The sequence below is a fragment of the Sinohyriopsis cumingii genome, chromosome 11, assembly GCF_028554795.1.
Source record: "Sinohyriopsis cumingii isolate HCF-2022 chromosome 11, ASM2855479v2, whole genome shotgun sequence".
NCBI lineage: Eukaryota > Metazoa > Mollusca > Bivalvia > Unionida > Unionidae > Sinohyriopsis > Sinohyriopsis cumingii.
The window spans coordinates 82,805,188-82,824,638 of record NC_142971.1 but is presented as its reverse complement, the minus strand read 5'-3'; the positions used below and the strand labels follow the sequence as shown (position 1 = coordinate 82,824,638).

General features: G+C 34.8%; 1 protein-coding gene across 4 annotated transcripts in view; it reads left to right on the top strand.

The window, feature by feature from the left end:
* LOC149788862 (uncharacterized) overlaps nt 1-19,451 on the top strand; it is a 39,585-nt gene that overhangs the window by 5,724 nt on the left and 14,410 nt on the right. For 3 of the 4 annotated variants that reach the window (XM_089974976.1, XM_089974974.1, XM_089974977.1), the window contains exons 3-9: nt 880-978; nt 4,042-4,120; nt 7,254-7,368; nt 9,635-9,819; nt 11,515-11,670; nt 15,542-15,703; nt 16,641-16,661. In XM_089974976.1, coding sequence (XP_089831102.1) covers nt 880-978; nt 4,042-4,120; nt 7,254-7,368; nt 9,635-9,819; nt 11,515-11,670; nt 15,542-15,703; nt 16,641-16,661 — 817 coding nt within the window. The remainder of the gene's footprint in view (nt 1-879; nt 979-4,041; nt 4,121-7,253; nt 7,369-9,634; nt 9,820-11,514; nt 11,671-15,541; nt 15,704-16,640; nt 16,662-19,451) is intronic. The other variant, XM_089974975.1, reaches the window with a different exon arrangement.

Below are 19,451 nucleotides of genomic sequence, written 5' to 3'. Positions count from 1 at the left end.
GTTCATTTCCAGAGGATACGATAGCTGTTTCAGCATGGAGTGATCAGTGGTCTTCAGTAGATGTTGTAAGCCACTCCCTTGTAGCTGAGCCATCTGTCTGCCCTCCTGGCTTCAACCTTCCATGACATCTGTAGACCATGCTGAACCATTTTCAGATAGGACAGGGTCATTGTGCAGGCAACCCTGTCCATTGGGGCCAGGACTCTGACTCCTCCTTTAGCTGTGGTGCTCTACAGACAATGTCACACATTATGAACAACTGTCCATTGACAAAGTTCCATGGTGAAGTGTAGGCTCTGTGCCTTGCTGACGATGGCACTGGTAAATGGTTGAGCATGCGCTGCACACGATAGATAAATATGTAATAATACAAGGGAGGATACTTTTCTATCTTCACACATGGCCTATTTAAGAATAAACTGTGATATTTCAGGCTACATTTTGCATAGCGTAATAATTATAGTTACTGATATTTAGGTATTTGACTTTATATGCTTATCCAAAGTTTGGCTTACTATGATATCTCTAAGGTATGCCAGATCAATTTCCCATGCTACCACTCAACATGGCCATGATTTCACCCACTTAATATGCAAGTGCAACTTGCTGAATGAAATACTGTCCTCTCATTGGCCATTGCAAAAGGACATACTGAACTGAATGTGTAAATACTGTTGTTGACACCAATACTGTTGTTGAATCATGACATATTGAGTGTCAGTACTGTTGTTGAATCATAATACAGTTTGAATGTTTGTAACATCTTAACATACTACTGTTTAATTTTGAATTGTTAAAGTTTAAATGCAAATTATGGGAAAATTACAGGGTATCGTATTCAAATTTAAAAATGAAGTCCGTGCTATCTTTTCTTTCCAGGAAGCTAAATAAGAGTGTAGCCCTAGATAACATTGAGGCAGAGTACATCAAGAATCTTCAACAACAGATCTACTTTCTAGAACTGGAGTCCAACTATCTATATCCTTGACATGGTAGACAATTTGAGCCTATATGTACTCATAGATAGGCAGAGCTCAGTAGAAAAAAGAAAATCCATGGCTAATATTTTCTTTTCAGAAAACTGAGAGTTCATGACCAGAAACTGGAGGTTGCGGGATCATTGGTTCAGAATACTGTTTCAGAAATTCAACATATATAGGTCCTTCAGATACTAATTTTCACCCAAAAAGAATTGTATGAAAATCAGGTTTAATAAAGCAAGTGTGTATTAAGAATAAAGTAATAAAAACCTCTATCAATTTTAAAAATAATAACATATGCTAATGAGAATCAACTTTTCTTTTTGGTTAATGTTCATCAGGCTTGTGAAAGATTTACTGGCAAACATTGTAAAAAATAATGATACAAAAATTGTGAGAATGATAGTTTTAGAAATCACAGGATGCTTTTAAGAAACTTGCAGACAAGCTTACAACAATTATTCCTTTCATTAAATGTATATTCTGGATGTCTGATAGTCGCCATCAGGATATAGTCATTGATGTATAAAATATCCCAACACTTGACACAGTCATACCATTAGTTACTTAATTCTATTTCAGTTTCTTTTCTCTCTTTCCATGAGTTTTTTCCTTTTACTATGACAATGAATTGTCTTAAAATGCTAAACTTTTGTCTCAGTGAAAGTCATTTAACGTATTAATATGTTACATGTATGTATCATTTATCTTAATATCAGTAAGTGAGAAAACAATTTGCATCAGATATTTCAAACTCAAGATGTTTATGATAGGTGGAATTTCACAGTTGTGGAGAATAGCTTTTGACTTTTAATAAATTAAGTTTCCTTGAGACAAGGCAGTGGATTTCTAGCAACCCAGAAATGTCAGATCAGGAGATTTACAAAATTTGGTTAGTCTCACAGAATGTGGAGTATTTTTGACTGATCAGATATGTACTCTGTTAAATGGACAAAAATAGCAATAATGAAGTGAGTTTATTTATATACAACTATAAGCACATTCACAGATGTAATGAAAGAGTACCATTCCTTTGCAATAGGTCAAAGGTCAATGGTTAAAGAAGCGCATTACTATGAATTTATACCAGGGTTCTCCTTAACACCAAAATATGTGTAAATGCACGCATGCTTTTTTAAGGGAAGCGGTCCTGGACTGCAACTGTCAAATTGCCATGGAACACACCATATACCTGAATACATACTCTGTTGTGATGTAAATAGAAACTTTACAAACACATATTAAAAATACTACTTTTCTAAGTGTGTATTAACCAAAATTGCTTCTCAACTTTGATTGTCTTTTTCTCCTGTGACCTCTTACTTATTGCAAAGGGACATAACTGTTGTGTTTCTTTGTGAAATGTTGTTGTTGTTGTTCAGTTTAATGCCATTTTTCAGCACACGATAGGCTATACATGGCGGCCAGTATTAATGGTGGAGGAAGAACCCGGGAAAACCCCAGAAAGAACCACCGACCTACGAAAAGCTACTGGCAAGCTTTCTCATGTACCCACATAGCTGAATCTGAGACTCGAACCCACACAGACAGAGTTGAGATGGCAGTGATCCGTAATGGAGAACGCTTTAGACCACTTGGCCACTCGGGGTCTACCTTGGGAAATGTATAATCTGGTCTATTTAGCAGCATAACAATGCAAGAGACTAAGTCAATAGCATAAGAAAATAATTACTACTGTCTGTGTACCCACATGACTTGATTACTTTTTATTTGGTACTTTATACAGTAGTGAAATTTTGGCCACAGTTTCTTCATAAACATGAAATATTTTGTTTCCCTTCCTAACTCCAATATTTAATATAAAACTGGGTTAGTATATATATATATATATATATATGTGTGTGTGTGTGTGTGTGTGTGTGTTTCTATTTGTCTTTATACTGAATAATATCTTATGAAGGATGATGACTTTTTATGATGGTTGGTAACTTTTTGTAATGAATCATAACTTTTAATCCTAAAACTGATTTTAAATCAGCAGCTTAGTCAGAACAAACATATCAAGTTAAATTGGTATCATACAATTTTCTGATAAACAAGTGATGCGATGTGACGTGATTTTGATTTTTAACATTGCTTTAACAATTGTTCAGTCATATCGCTACAATGCCTGCAGTGTGGCAGTTTATAGTGATGTCTAGCACAGGGGCATCATGCCGCAGACATGTAGCATGGATAAACCAGTGATTTTGTTTTATGTTGTACTGTATGTTGGTGGAACAGATACAAAATAGATCAAGGTTTGAATGGAGATAAATAATAGCATACAGCAGCTGTGACAGTGAGAAGTAACAAGTTACTGTTATCTGTTGAAAACATTGTGCAAAACGTTGGTGCAAGACACTTTAGAAGCCATCACAATGTTGATAAATTTACATCAGAATGCCATTTGCTGAGTTGTCAAAAATTGTACCCATTATTTATGCCATAATTTCTATGTCGTCTAGAATTGGTTAGTTCAGAAGTATTTAGTGTGGTCCGTGAAATCTCTTCCATGCACTATCATATGGAATTGACTAAGGTACTTGAATGAGTTTCTTCTCTTTGCTGTACATATAGCATTAAGCACCTAACAGTTTTACCAATAAGTACATGAATTCCATGGACATTTTATGTCATATTTTGAGGGGCCCTGAGTGGCCAAGTGGTCTAAAGCGTTCTTCGTTACGGATCACTGCCATCTCACCTCGGTCTGCGTTGGGTCAAGTCTAGGATTCGGCTAATGTGGGTATGTGAGAAAGCTTGCCAGTAGCTTCTCGTGGGTCGGTGGTTCTTCCCAGGGTTTTCCTGGGTTTTTCCTCCACCATTAATACTGGCCGCCATGCATAGCCTATCGTGTGCTGAAAAATGGCGTTAAACCCCACAATAACAATAACAATGTCATATTTTGGTTTTAAAAATGGGAGTTTTCATAATTTGACATGTTGATACTTGAAGAATTATTTCTTTTTATGGAGTGTAGTGAGACAAGGAAGGCAGTTAATAAATCATCTAGAGATTTTTAGCTTTACCACTTTTATGTTTCCTTAACTGTCATCACTAGGGAGCAGGCACGAAAGGCAACAGACATGCACCCTCAAATGACTAACGAGGCAGAGCGCATGCTGTCCAAACTACGAGTGAGTCCTATTTTTAGTATTAGCTGTAGCATCTAGATTTTTTAATAAAAAAAGGAAATCACCTGGAGAAATGCAGAAAGCACTACTATCAAGTACAACAAAACATTAATAATCCATGTACTGGTTATTAAGACCTTTCACACATCAAGGTCTGTGGAACATCCTCTGAACTTATTATATATTATTTATTGATCGTGACAATAGTTTTTTTTGTTCTGGTGAGTTCTGAGAATTGATTTTTGACTGAAACTGGTAAAGACTACCCAGATTATTGATTCTGACATATGGTCTTTATAATGAAAGAAAGGTGTGTGTCTGTGAAGGTGGAAATTGAAATGCTTCTAGTTTGATCCAGTAAAAACTGATATTTTTTCCAGAAAAATAGAAAAAGGTTCATCATTGCTGTTATAATCAGATGCCTCTATCTCATTCTGAACCAACTTGGAAATAATCCTGGGTCTTTTCCTGGATTGTTTTCAGATTTGTTGATAAAATGCCCTTTAAACCTCCAATCATGAATTTAAGTAATTTTGAAATTGTCTGCAGTACAAATATTAACTTCATGACAAAATGTGTATTCTGAATTTCACAGACTGATGATTGTGCATATGTTTGGTATTTTCAGACATTTTTAAACTTGAAAATATACATTGGCTTTTCAATGAATACCCTAAATGTTTGTCTCTTTTGCTGTCTGCGAATTGTAAAAAATGTGACAAATGTCTAATTTATTATACCCATTTATTTTCACTTGAAGATGATAATGTTGAGTCTTGTTTTGTCACAGAATTAGTGGTTAATGTCTATTGAGCCTCATTTAGTGAGATAGGTCTGAAAATGAAAACCAGGAAAACTAAATGAGGAAAACTATAAAACCATTGATCCAATAACTGTGGATAACAAATCAATAGAGAAGGTAGAGGAATTCACATACCTTGGAAGCAAAGTGTAAAAAGACAAAACTTGGAGAGAGAGGCAACAACAAGAATTAGCAAAGCAAAATCAATCTTTGGTATGCTGAACAACTCATGGAAGTCTAAACAACTTGGACTCAATTAAGCTGAGGATTTGATACAACATTGCCACCAGAGTGCTACTTCATGGTTCTGAATGCTGGGAGCTAACATCAAAAATAGCAAAATGATTTAAATCTTCCAAAATATGTGTCAAAGCCAAACAGGATAAAAAATGAGGCTCTTTGTCAATAGACAGACTAAAAATGTCTTGTTCTGATTATAATATACACAGATCAGTCTCACTTTGATTGAATTCCTTGCTGGAAACATTTAATGAGATAAATTTCTGTATGATTGCTTCAACATTGTAGTTAGAACACATACAGATGTAATGAAATGTCACTGGATGTACCACTCCGGACAGACCTCCGCTTGACCCTAGGTCGAAGATGAAAGATGAGTCGGCCGAAAGAGACAAGGAGGAGGGCTATGAGAAAGGGGTGAAAGCACTTGGTCTGACATGGAACACCATCACACGGAGGGCTGAAGACTGTCAGCACTGCTGCCTTGCCATTGAAACCTTATGTGAGACACAATGAGGGACAAGTTGAGTATGTAATGTCATTTATTTGTCTGGCTGGGAGGATTATTCTTCATATTCTAGACTTGTTTGTAAGTTTGCCATCATTACAACCTATTTCATTATAACACAGCTCTGGATATAGCATCATACCACTATGGACCCTGACCATTATAACATAGTTCTGGATATAGCAGATAGCATCATACCACTATGGACCCTAACCATTATAACACAGTTCTGGATATAGCAGATAGCATCATACCACTATGGACCCTGACCAATATAACATAGTTTTGGATATAGCAGATAGCATCATACCACTATAGAACCTGACCATTATAACACAGTTCTGGATATAGCATCATACCACTATGGACCCTGACCATTATAACATAGTTCTGGATATAGCAGATAGCATCATACCACTATGGACCCTAACCATTATAACACAGTTCTGGATATAGCAGATAGCATCATACCACTATGGACCCTGACCAATATAACATAGTTTTGGATATAGCAGATAGCATCATACCACTATAGAACCTGACCATTATAACACAGTTCTGGATATAGCATCATACCACTATGGACCCTGACCATTAAAACATAGTTCTGGATATAGCAGATAGCATCATACCACTATGGACCCTAACCATTATAACACAGTTCTGGATATAGCAGATAGCATCATACCACTATAAACCCTGACCATTATAACACAGTTCTGGATATAGCATCATACCACTATGGACCCTGACCATTATAACACATGTCTGGATATAGCATCATACCACTATGGCCCTGACCATTATAACATAGTTCTGGATATAGCAGATTGCATCATGCCACTAAGGACCCTGACCATTATAACATAGTTCTGCATATAGCATTATACTAATATGGCATAGTTCAGGATATGGCATTATGCCACTGTAGAAACTGTGACCATTATAACACGGATCATGGAATCATGTAGCTGTGGAAATTGTGACCATTATAACACAGTTCAGGACATGGTGTTGCACCACAATAGACCCTATGACCAAAATTATCAAAATTTTAAATTTCATTTTTTAATATAGAATTTTCTATCTATTGAAAAATGTACGTGAAAAACCAGTGTACTTGAATTGATTACAGATGTGAGGCAGTAATGGTTGAAAAAACAAGATAAAGCTTAGTATTCTATCTTTCTTCTATTTTTACAAGAGAGTTATTTGACAAAATTAAATACACACATTACAAAGTGGAAGAGTATATTTAATTTACAAAAATAAAATCATTACTTTATTTTAAACTGGTGTTTTGTTGATTTATTCCCATCCCACCCTCACCCCACTGACAAACATTAATTCATGCAAGTTTCAATAATTTGTGCTATACCACAGTTTGATATATAGTGTGGTTGGTTGTCTTTACTGGTATTTTGTTCTAGTTCATCCCCTTTCCAGCAGTTTACCCCCCGCCAGGAATACATGTTTGTATTGATGGAGTTTTTTGTATTATTGTTGTGATACCACAAATGGATATCTAATAAAATCAGCAGTTATGAAGGGATTGTAAAAATTGTATGCTTGTTCTTTAATTTTAGCAACTCCAGTCAGAGATGGACAGTATGACGTTGGAGATGAGAAGAAAAGATGACAGTCTGGACATTGTCGAAAATGAGAAAGGAAAACTCTTAGAGCGGTTGAAGGATGAAGAAGGTGACATATACTGGCACTAAAAGTTATGACTAAAATGGTTGAATTTTGACTGAAAAATCAGAATTAGCAAGTAGAACTTGTCAACTGGTTACCCAGAATTATATTACAGCAACAACAAAATTGCAAAACAGATTTCTCGTAAAACATATACCATAAGTTATGCTGAAAAATGTTTGAAGTTTTTTCAGTCTATGACCACTGTGGCTGCCATCTTGAAAATCCTGTTATTGTTACTCCTTCTGATTGTAAAATCATATCAACAATGATTTTCAGAAAAACCAGAAGACTGTCTAGTTGGTTCTGAATGAAAATAGTAATGGTCTGACATGTAATATAGCTGATTGTATTGAATGTTCATTTTGAAAACATAGATATCATCAAAAGACTTCTAATGATCTCCAAAAGGTCCTAAATTAAATGGTGCCAGTCTGAGCAAAAAATATATGATTATCATGGCAGCCATCTTGAAAATTTTGTTATTGCTACTCCTAAAAAGATATTCATATCCACATGTGGTTTTCACCAGAAGGCTTCTTATGGTGGCCAATTGGTCTTAAATTAAAATGGTGCTGAGCAGATATCTGCCATAGCTACCATGGTGACCATATTATAAATCTTGTTATTGCTGCCCCTTAAAAATGGAAGGTCATATTGGCATGTAGTTTTCACCAGAAGATTTCTTATTGGGGTCTAGTTGCTCTTATCTGATATCTGTTATGGCCCACATAGTAGCCATCTCAAAAATGGAATGTCATATTGGCATGTGGTTTTCACCAGAAGGTTTCTTATTGGGGTCTAGCTGCTCTTATCTGATATCCAGTATGGCCCCCATAGTAGCCATCTTAAAAATGGAAAATCGTATTGGCATGTGGTTTTCACCAGAAGATTTCTTATTGGAATCTAGTTGCTCCTATCTGATATCCGTTATGGCCCATATAGAAGCCATCTTGAAAATGGAAAGTCACATTGGCATGTGCTTTTCACCAGAAGATTTCTTACTGGGGTCTAGTTGTTCCTATCTGATATCCAGTATGGCCCACATAGTAGCCATCTTAAAAATGGAAAGTCATATTGGCATGTGGTTTTCACCAGAAGATTTCTTATTGGAGTCTCCTATCTGATATCCAGTATGGCCCACATTGTAGCCATCTTAAAAATGGAAAGTCATATTGGCATGTGGTTTTCACCAGAAGGTTTCTTATTGAGGTCTCCTATCTGATATCCAGTATGGCCCACATAGTAGCCATCTTAAAAATCTTGTTACGGCTTCTACTTCTAAATGATTGATCTTGTTGACCACATATTTTCAGTAAAAGACTTTTTCTCTTATGATGTTTATTTGCTTCTGAAAGGGTACAGGTTTAAATCCTGCCATTGGATTAGCCCAGCCTTTGGCTACCATGGTGTGTCTTTGGGCAAGGCACTTTACTCTATTTGCCTCAGCACTGAGTAAATTACTTATGTTGCTAGACTACAGACAGCAACCCAAGCTAAACTAAAACCTAATTGCAAATGGCGACAACCTTATCTCAAACATGGCCACCATAATAGCCATCTTGAATTCTTATTATTGCTACTCCTGTATGAGTAGTCATATCAACATATGTTTTCATTAAAAGACTTCTTATAATACTACTACTACTGCTACTAATAATAATAATGAGGACTTTGTATAGCACATAATCTTCAGAAGCTCTAAGCGCTTTACAACATTAGACAACACTTATAACATAAAAAACATATATAATGATATAATTACAAAAACAAACACCATAAAATTAGAAAACGCAAAAAACATGCTGAAAATATTTAAGGTAGGAAACATTATTAGGTCTTTAAGTTTGTTCTTTCAGTCAAAAAAAGTGAGTTTTAAGAGCACTCTTGAATGGGATCACTGTGTCTTTGTGTCTAAGTTCAGTGGGCAATTGATGCCATGTTGCTGGGCTCTGGTATGCAAAAGAACGCTGTTATAAAGATATAGCTGGTCCTAAACAAAAATGGTGCCAGTCTTACAACTGATATGACTACCATAGCGGCAATCTTGAAAATATTGATTGCTCCAGATTATCAGTGACAGTTTCGGCACTCTGCAGGTAAAAGGAATCAATTGTTTTATATTGGATTCTTCAAAATTCTTTTTGGCCAGTAGAGTTTCAGTCCCTTAGAGGGATTCTAGAAGAGACTTAAATGAGTAATAATTCTGCAGAACATAGTCATAACTGTATTTAAAATGCATAATATTGAATTGAATCACAACCATTTTCAGATGCCCGCACCCGGGACAAGAGAATGTTGATGGATGAGATAATCCAACTGAAGAAGAACATCGTGGGACTGGAGGGGAGACTGTCAGAAAAGGACGGGCATATGCTTCAAGCACGTGATGAGTTGGAGAAGAGTGGCATGGCTTTGAGAAATGCAGAAGTCAAAATTACCAGCCTCAAAAGTCAGGTACATTTTAAGGCAGAAGATTGTGACCTACATATTTTAAAGATAGTTATTATTGTATTAATAAAGTACACCCTCTTTGTGAGGCTATTCAGGGGAGTCAGAAAAGTGAACTGCGTTATAAAGGGACCTTACTCAAAGAGGGCTCGATTCTGAAGACTGTTCCAACAAAATTGTATTCTGATAGAGCAGTGAAAGACAGAGAGTTTTCATTTTGCCTTGAAATATTTTTTTTTAAAGAAGTTGTAAACCAGGTTTGACCAATATAAGATTAATGACTAGAATAATGAAATTCATGACAAATGTGATGAGATTCATTACCAACATGATGAGATTCATGACCAGTGTCATGAGATTAAATGGCCAACATAGTGAGATGCATGACCAACATGATGATATGATCAGTATGTGATTCATGACCAGTATGATGAGATTCATGATCGCTGTGAGATTTATTACTGTTATGGTAAGATTCACGACTAGTGTGATGAGATTTATGACCAACATGAAGAGATTCATGAACAATATGATGATGTTGTTGTTTTTGGGTTTCTCAGTGTAAGACCGTATATGTTGGTCTGTAATACTGGTGGAGGAAGAACTTGGTAAAAACCCCAGTACAAACCACTGACCCACAAGAAGCTACTGGCAGCTTTATCATATACCCACATTGGCAGAGTCCAAGACTTGAACCCACACAGACAGAGGTAAATGGCAGTGATTGGTAAAGGCAAGTACTTTAGACCACTTGGGGTCCAACCAATAAGATGAGATTCCTAATTATTATATTGAGTTCCATGACCAGTAAGGTCAGATACATGACAAGTTTGATGAGACATGACCAACGTGATTACATTCTACAATCTGTATTATGAGATTAACAACCAGTATGAGATTCATGACTATTATGAGGAGATTCATGACCAGCATGATGAAATTCATGACTAATATTATGAGATTAACAACCAGTGTGAGATTCATGACTATTATGATGAGATTCATGCCCATTATTATGAGATTCAAAACCACTATGAGATTCAAGACCAGTATAAGATTCATGAACAGTGTGAAATTCATGACCATAAATGATAAGTGAAACAGTGGTATACTGAGTAGCGGTGGTATACTGAGTAGCTTTATAAAGAGGGACCTTCAGGCGTAATAAGCTATTCTTCTCTCATGATCAAGTTAATGCACCACAAAGCATTTCAGGAGCTGCATTTTTGCCTGATATGCTTAAGCTGTTGGCAGCTATTTCATTGAGAGTGTTTAAGTTTAAATTTATATCTGACCAATTTTTCTAAATAGTGTGTGTATGGGGAAGGGACATGTTGGGCATTGCATTATTATAGAGGTACAGATAAGATGTTGTGGAATACTTACTCAAAATTTAAGATTAATAATAGGATCTTAAATTGTTTGCAGTTAATTGTTCCTATTGTGCTCTTGTGTAAATGTGGCATTCCAAAAAATCAATTTATTGAACACATAATAATGAAAGAGGGAAACATACCAATAAAGTTTTTAAGTTTTATCTGCCACTGACTCCAGACGTAAAGGAAATATGAATAAAGTATTCATGTACCCTGTTGTTTTTTTTTCATGTTGTTACATTGACTGTCATTTATGAATGTTTGTCCTTTTTATTGATACCTATCTTTGAGCAGCATTTGCTAAGGCTTTTATTTTCCTCTGCAGCTAGAACAGCGAGTAGAGCAGCACAAGATGACACAGATTGCGTTGGAGGAGAAGCGTTCAGAACTCCTGAGTGTGGAGACCCAACTTAAATCCCTGGAAGAGAAATACTACAACAGCACTGTCAACCTGCAGGATAAAGTCACTTCAGATCTTCGAGTATGTACATTAAATAACAATATGTTCATTATGTACAGTAATTTAGCTATGTAGAGTTTGTACATTATATTCTGTAATGTAGAAAGATGTACATTAATGTACCAGTATATACAGTATATGTAGTAATATAACTATATGTACATCATATGCATCATATACTGGGATAGAACGATATGTACATTATGTATTGTAATATAACAGTATGAAAGTCTTTTCTAGCATTCAGGCAAACACTTTTACAGAGACAGAAAATGAACTTTTTCAGTAGTGAATGCATGTTGAAAAAAGCAATGTCTTGTAGAGTTTAGATATTTTGGTACGAGTTGGCAAAAGTCAAGCAAAGTCAGAAAAAAACACATCAGATCAGTATTAGAATGAGATAAAGATGATGTAAATGTAAATTATGATGCTGGGAAGAAAGATGAAGGATGATTTACCACTATCTCAAAATTCTTAAAACTGCTGAATTTTTAGCTGGTATTTTAAGTCATGCAGCTTTCAAATCAGCTGCAAACACCTGTGATGATGATGATGATGATGACAGTGAGGATCATGATGATATACAAAAATAACTACTACTACTGCAAAATTTTGTTCTAATTGGACCTACAAAATATTTCCTGTAGTGTAGATCTGGCATGGGTAGAAGTAGATTCATTTAGGCAGTTTATGGAGAGAGATTATTATCAGTGTGAAAATTTAGTTTACATTAACATTAACACACCTTGGAACATATGCATGTGTATTAATTTTGTCCAGTCTTTAGTTCCACTGGTCACAGACATGTTGTCTGTCATCAATCCATTAGCACATGCTTGTTATCACTAATTCTCCTAAACTACTTGGAGGATTGCTGAGGAACTTTACACACATACATCACAATGTGGTGCTAAATTATGAAGATTCTGAATGGACAGCCACTATGGCTATCACTGCAACCATCAGGAAAAACTTGTTAATGCTTCTCCTCTAGAATAGGTGGTCATATCAACATGGTGTTTTGAATAAAAAACATTTTGTATTGTCTAATTGGTTTTAAATGAAAATGGTGTTGACCAGATATTCAGTGTTGTGGACACTGATGTGCTCTTGAAAATCTTAACACCATTCCTGAATGGAAAGTCATATTGGCATTGTATGTTAACCAGAACAGACTTGATGGTGTCTGGTTGGTCCTAAATAATAATGATGTCACCTAGTATGATCACCAAAGAAGGCATCTTGAAGATCTTATCACGATTCCACCTGAATGGATGGTCACATCAGCATAGAGTTTTCACTACAGATTTCTGTCTCATTTGAACTAAATGAAAGTGGTACCAATATAAAATCCAATATGGCCAACACAGCAACATTTTGAAATTTATGTTAGTGCAGATTTTATCTCCAACATGGCCACCATAATGGCCATTTTGAAATCTTAATGATGCACCTTCTTGATAGAAAGTCATAGCAACAGTGGGTTTTCACCAGAAGGCTGATTATGATGTCCAGTTTGTACAGAATGAAAATGGTACTAATCTGACAGAAGAGTGATTATGAGGTCCAATTTGTACAGAATGAAAATGGCACTAATTTGACAGGCTGATTATGAGGTCCAATTTGTACAGAATGAAAATGGCACTAATCTGACAGAAGACTGATTATGAGGTCCACAGTTTGTACAGAATGAAAATGGTACTAATCTGACAGAAGACTGATTATGATGTCCAGTTTGTACAGAATGAAAATGGCACTAATCTGACAGAAGACTGATTATGATGTCCAGTTTTGTACAGAATGAAAACCAGACTTCAGATGTCTTCCACTGTGTACATATTGACATTTTTGTAACTAATTCTCCTGAATGGATGGTCATATCAAAACGTTCTCACCAGAAGCTTTATAATGGTATCTGGTTTGTTTTAAATGAAAATGGTTCAGATTTTATTTCTAGTATGACTTCCATAATGGCTAATTTTAAATTATTATCACTGAAGAATACTAGAGGTTGTTTTAACATTCAATAATTTAGAAAAGGTCTTGTCTTAAATTGCTGGAAATTGTTTTCTGATAGTAGAATGTCAAACTCTTCAAGGGACTCATGTTTTACTTTAAATCGGCTACATGACATCCACAGAAATGTGTTGTCTAAATTTCTTTTCAGCTTGGGAAAGGGTATGAAAATACCACTGACTTAAAGTTGCTCTGTATGATGACTGTCAGAATTGTAAAGTCACAAGGGACATGTGGCATTGTATGATGACTGAATTGCAAAGTCACAAGGCGCATGTTGCTATGTATGGTGACTGACTGAACTGCAAAGTTGCAAGGCACATGTTGCTATGTATGATGACTGTCTGAATTGCAAAGTCACAAGGCAAATGTTGCTAACTATGATGACTGACTGAATTGCAAAGTCATAAGGCACATGTTGTATATGATGACTGACTGAATTGCGAAGTCACATGGCACATGTTGCTATGTATGATGACTGAATTGCAAAGTCACAAGGCACATGTTGCTATGTATGATGACTGAATGAATTGCAAATTCACAAGGCACATGTTGCTATGTATGATTGACTGGATTGCAAAGTCACAAGGCACATGTTGTTATGTATGATGACTGACTGAACTGCAAAGTCACAAGGCACATGTTGATATGTATGATTGACTGGATTGCAAAGTCACAAGGCATATGTTGCTATGTATGATGACTGACTGAATTGCAAAGTCATAAGGCACATGTTCTGAACCCTATGGATAAGTATCCTTAAGTTTACTGCTTACCTTGTCTCCATGGTAACATAAATATTATTGAATGCTGCAAAATTCTATGTATCCAAAGTCACATCTATATATTAAGTTGATTGATTTGGGTCATGTTGTCTGACATTTGTACCAAATTATCTTATGTGTATCAAAATTACTGACTTGTGTATCAGAATGACTGAGCTGTGTACAATATTGCATGACATATATCAAATTGACTGACATGTATCAAGTTTATGAATGTGCTTTAAGAGTGATTATTGAATGAATTGGTACTTTTGGTAAAGTCTTTACATAAGTGGGCAACGAATAGGTATTTTCGATAGAAGTCTATACATAAGTGGGCAACCAATGGGTATTTATAGTAGAAACCCTTACATTAGTGGGCAACCAATAGGTACTTTCAATAGAAGTCTTTACATAAGTGGGAAACCAATAGATACTTTTAATAGAAGTCTTTAGATAAGTGGGCAAAAAATGGGTACTTTTGATAGACGTCTATACATAAGTTGGAAAACAATGGGTAGTTTTAATAGAAGTTTTTATTTAAGTGGGCAACCAATGGGTTCTTTTAATAGAAATCTTTAAGTACACAACCAGTGAATACTTTCAATAGAAGTCTTTACATAAGTGGGAGACCAATGGGTATTTTTAGCAGAAGTCTTTACATTAGAGAGCAACCAGTGGGTAATTTCAATAGTTGTCTTTACATGAATGGGCGACCAATGGATACTTTTAACAAAAGCCGATATTATCTGTAGGAGGCTATCTGTAAATGACAAGTTTATTTTTTAAAAAGTACAGAACCAAAAATATCTGAAATATTCTTTGGGGACATGTATGAAATTTTGGTTCTAATGTCAATATAAGATAATTTTGCTACAGGGTTTGTGGCATGTGACAAAATCTCTTACTTGTCTAGCAAAAGCAGGATCTTATTCCAGGCTGCTGGACAAAGATTTGCAGTTCTCTATATCCGGCTTTTATTTTGGCCAGCTTGTACTGTTGCATTTCTTAATTTGTTAGGGACACCAGAAAACAAGTAATGTTAATAATGAAAATTATTTTTCATGATTTGTTGTTTTTCATTTCAAAATTAATTTTCACATGCATTGTAGGAGGAGATAAGGGGTCTGCGGCAAAGGCTGAAGGAGGCTGAGCTTTCTGCTGAACAAGAGCGCCATCTACGAGCAAAAGTGTCAGATGATAGCTCACAGATTGTTCGGGAAAATGCTGTGCTAAACCAGCAAGTGATTGACCTTGAAAAACAGCTTGAAAGGGTGAGATAATGCTAATAAAGAATTAATTATACTTTGATAAGTATTTTTCACAAAAGACACACAGATTAGGAGTTAGTAAATATTTATTTTCTTTCTTCTTTGGTTTATTTGATAAAGCCCTTAGCTTTGGAAACAATAAAGTGTCCAGTACAATGCCTGAATCTTCTTAGTGAAATTTTAATAAAGGCAGAACCCATGTCCTATTCCTGATGGGGGAGGGGCTAAACTAAAAATTGTAGGCATGTTATTTTATTGTTTTAACGATGTCTGAATATGCCAAGACTTCTGTCCTGTGGGCTGGGTTGGGGGGTGCTAAAGGAAAAGTGTAGACATAGTATTTTATTATTTTTCACATGTCTGTCTATATATGCCAAGACTTGTTTCCCAGGGGAGGTGGAGCTAAGCAAAAAGTGTAGAGATTTTTTAAATTGTTTTACTGATATCTGTATTTGCCTAGATTTATATCCTGTGTTTATTTCAGTACAATCAAACAAAAGGTACTTGATTGCTTGATGAACTTTGAGACTCATTGTCTTTGTGATGAATTTGATATTTGCTAATTGATATGCGTAAGTAGATTTTTAATTAGATTCTGAAGCCATATGTGCAATTATTGTACATGTATTTTTTTAATATTTTTGGACTATTGATGTTAATTCAGAATCTTCTTGGCACAACTAAATAGAAACCACTTGACATTCAGAAGTAACTAAATGCCTTTAGTAACTTTAACCTTGTAGAACTTTAGAGTTATTCAGAAAATATAATAAATCAGTTATTCTTTGATTTGAAACATTTATCTTGTAAAAATGTTGAAATTAATCCCGAGAGCAATATGAATGAATTAGCATTGTACTATGCAGCTAAATGTGCAACAGATAAATGTTTGTCTTTAAAGAAACTTTTTTAAAGTTTGATTTATCTTCACTCATCTTAGAATTTACAAGTTGGAGATTTTGTGAGTATTTCATGTGTATCTCTTACCTTGCATATTAACTTATAATCCAATTGACCCCCACCCTGTACATGAAACTTTTATCATAGATTCGATTTTGAAAATTACTTTTGTATATATGTAGGACATGGGGGAATCTAAACATGCTTCTTCTTGCAGGTAATTTGTCTGACAAGTGTCCATAAAGTGAATCAAATATTGTACCAAATATGTCCATATGAAAGTAGACAAAGCACAGAATGTGTTGTATACTATGATAATCATTATCCTAAAAACAGACAAAGCACAGGATGTGTTGTATACTACAATAATCATGATCCTAAAAATAGACAAAGCACAAAATGTGTTGTATACTGTGATAATCATTATCCTAAAAACAGACAAAGTACAGGATGTGTTGTATACTACAATAATCATGATCCTAAAAACAGACAAAGCACAGGATGTGTTGTATACTACAATAATAATGATCCTAAAAACACACAAAGCACAGGATGTGTTCAACTTTGTCATATTCATGATTCTAACAGTAGAGAAGGGAGAGACGGTATTTAAATATCCATAATCCCAAAAATAGACAAAGCATAGAGTGTGTTAAACTATGTCATATTCATGAACCTAAAGGTAATGAAGGGTGAGAATGTAGTGAAATATCCATGATCATAAAAATAGATCCAGCACCGAATGTGTTGAACTATCCTAAGGGTAGAGAAGGGAAAGAATTATTGAAATATCCATGATCCTAAAAATAGATAAAGTGGAGTATGTGTTATACAAGGTGCTAAAATAGCACCACTTCAATGTCTGAAATAATATCTCAGAATTATACTTAGAGACTGGAAGAAATTATTGGAATGCCATAACTATCTAGATACATTTTAGTGCCAAGTGTGGATTTTAAAGGATGAGTGCAGTTGTTAAACCATTTTGTAAAGCTGAACATCTTTACTGAGAGATGAATACTGTTAAGTGATATTTCTACATCGCTGTTTGACAAAGAATAAATTTTGCTTTCAGAGGGCATGCTTACATGAAGGCCTTTAAAAAATTTTTGAATAGTTAAGGGTTTGCCATCCAACTTTTAATACAAAAGTAAAAAAATGCCTTGAATGATTTTGTCTCCAAAGCCACTCCCCCCACAATTTGACCAAACTTAGATATCTTGGCATGATTGTGGTGCTCTGTAGATATTATAATCTTCTGAGAGAGTGACAGGTGTAAGGTGATGTTAGCTTCATTTGAAATATGCACATTGGAGAGAATGTTGGCATACCTCTATGTTACTTTCATGTACTGTGGCTGGAAAGTCTTTGGATACTGTATTTGTGGAAATTGTACATGACATAAGCACACAGCTAACCAAAATTACTGCTCGCATGTGTTCAAGAGATCAGACTGAATTAATCTAAAGTACATTAATGGTAGCATTTATTAAAACAGGGCCATACAAATTTGCCTGACTAAACAATACCAGTCTATGAAAGTACAATGAATGTATTACCAGATATATAAATATTAAAAAAATGATTGTCTGTTCTTTTTTCAATTTACCTCTGAAGTCACGGAAGTGAAAACTACCAAACGGATCTTTCAGTTTTTTTTATAAGTGCACATCAGAAGTAAGGCCAAGCTGTATACACAATAACCCATCTTAAACCCATTAATTATGTATCAAAATAAAGAGAATTAAAATTTCATTTAACAATTCCTAAGAGATACAGTGTCTTTTCTTAAACAGCCAGTATAAACCCAAGTGAAAAAACCTGGGAAATTCTTTCTCTTTTTGAAAATCTAACCCTATGCAAAATTTGAAAGAGTAGACTGCCACCCATGGCTTTTGCCTTTATACAAATAATACTGATTGGCTATCTAATATGCCGTTATAAAAATAAGTTTGATTGGCTATCTAATATGCCTTTATAAAAATATTTTTGATTGGCTATTTAGTATGCATTTATAAAAAATAATTTTGATTGGCTGATTAATATGCATTTATAAAAAAGAATTGATTGGCTGTCTAATATGCCTTTATAAAAATAATTTTGATTGGCTGTTTAAATGTCTTTATAAAATTATGTTGATTGGCTATCTAATATGCCCTTATAAAAAACAATGCTTATTGACAATCTAACATGCCTTTATACAAATAATGTTGATTGACTGTTTAATATGCCTTTCGAAAAATAGTTTTTATTTGGCTATCTAATATGCCCCATAAAAATTATACTCATTTGTTATATAATATGGCTTCTAATATACCAAGTTAAAAGACTGTTTGAAAGAAATTGACCAAATTTGACAGAGTATCTTGACATAAAGGCCTGTCAGTTCCTTTGTAACATTAAACTGCTGTTACGTTTGGCCAATATTACTAAATGAAATTAAAACAACTTTCATTGAGTCCATCTTAGTAGATGGCAGATAATGAAACTCTGGAATGCCATCATCATAGGGATTATTGCCTTCACTGTTTTCCTCAATAATTTGTTTGCTTTAATAAACAGAAAACAACCCTACATTTTTTTTATTTTCCAGCAATGTATTGATTTACATTCAGTTTAAGCATAAGAATCTTGTTGAATGTTGTGTTATCATTAATTGATGACATTTACAAAATTTGACCAAGTTTGATAAAAGGCACCCTCAGGAAGCCCTTTATGTTTGTTTAAATGATTCTGATCTGCTATTTGATATAACCACCAGTGCCAAAAATACAGATAACTTGAAACAATGACATTCTAGTGAATTTTAATAAATTAGACATTGGACATTTTATGGCATTAGGACCCATTT